General features: G+C 58.3%; 1 protein-coding gene across 1 annotated transcript; it reads left to right on the forward strand.

Annotated features, from left to right (window-relative positions):
* Window positions 1-12: 12 nt before the first annotated feature.
* On the forward strand, window positions 13-1,382 carry PPTG_10652 (hypothetical protein; the record flags this gene model as incomplete). The annotated part of the gene is made up of 2 exons (XM_008906041.1): window positions 13-1,325; window positions 1,352-1,382. 2 exons carry the CDS (start codon window positions 13-15, stop codon window positions 1,380-1,382), a joined length of 1,344 nt encoding a protein of 447 aa, XP_008904289.1.
* Between the last annotated feature and the right edge of the window lie 24 nt (window positions 1,383-1,406).

Raw genomic sequence — 1,406 nt, forward strand, 5'->3', positions numbered from 1 at the left:
TTCGGCACGGCGATGGAGACCAACTACAACGTGCTCAAGGACTCGTACTCGACTGCCGTCTGCGACGTGCTACCGTGGTCCGGAGACTTTTGGCCAACGTATAAGGACGGTATCAACGCCGTCTGGAAGGATGGGGAGCCGTCACCCGCTGAGAAGTACGCCACGGCCTTCGGCCTCGACGTCGACGCGTTCATGAACGGCATCTCGCTTAGCACCGGAGTGCTGTCCGAGTCGTACACGGGAAGCTCCACCTGCTCCAGTGACTCGGACTGCGATGGCGGCAGCCTGTGTGGCTTGCGAGGTAAAGCAACCAGCGGCTACTGCATCCCGACGTGGTACGGCCTCTGTCACGCGTGGGCAGCCGCCGCATTGTTCGAGGCTGAGCCCAAGTGCGACGTCCAGAAGAACAACGTGACATTCCACTCCGTGGACATGAAGGCGCTTATCACCCAGCTCTACGACGGCGCCGCGATCGACGTGGTCTTCACCGGAGCTCGCTTCAACGGACCGGACAGTCCCGAGGAGCTGGACAAGTATGGACGCTACGAGGACGAAGCGCGTCGAGACGTCAACGCAGCCTTCTTCCACATCGCCGTGGCCAACATCCTCGGCAAACAGGGCCGATCGTTCATCGTTGACGTGAGCTCGGACTTGCAGGTGTGGAACCAGCCCATCCAGAAGTACGAGTTCTTGGAGACCGAGATCGTGGATAAAGCGAAGTTATCTCTCGAGTATTTTGGCTCGGCCAAGTACCCGTTCAATGACGCGGCGACGTACCTGGCCAAGTGCAAGACGCGTCTCACGTGGACGGCGGAATCGATTGAAGATGGCGCTCTCACTACAACTGGACGAATTGAAGCGTATACGGTGTACGAGGACTACGAGTACAGCCTCGAGCTGGACGAAAACTACACGATCATTGGTGGCGAGTGGCTTGACCATTCTAATGCGAATCACCCGGACTTCCTGTGGTTCCCAGCAGCAAAGCCGAGTGCGAACACGATCACAGATACGGGTATCGCTTACGCAGACGTGTTGGCACTTATTGAGGAGTCGCTAGAATGTGTGGATGTGACAGTGAGCCCTGACGTACCAGACACACCATCGACCAAGAAGACAGGAAAAGATTATACAAAGTCGCCATCCTACACTAAAACACCATCCAAGACCCCACCAACAAAGTCTCCACCCACAAAGGTACCGCCCACAAAAGCACCAACATACCCTCCCGAGACGTACGCACCCGAGACGACGGCTCCAGCCACGTACCCACCGGAGACGTACTCGCCTGAGACCACCGCGCCTTCCACCTACCCTCCCGAGACGTACGCACCCGAGACGACGGCTCCAGCCACGTACCCACCGGAGACGTACTCGCCTGAGACCACCGCGCCTTCCACCTACCC

Source organism: Phytophthora parasitica (genome assembly GCF_000247585.1).
Source record: "Phytophthora parasitica INRA-310 unplaced genomic scaffold supercont2.22, whole genome shotgun sequence".
Classification (NCBI taxonomy): domain Eukaryota; phylum Oomycota; class Peronosporomycetes; order Peronosporales; family Peronosporaceae; genus Phytophthora; species Phytophthora nicotianae.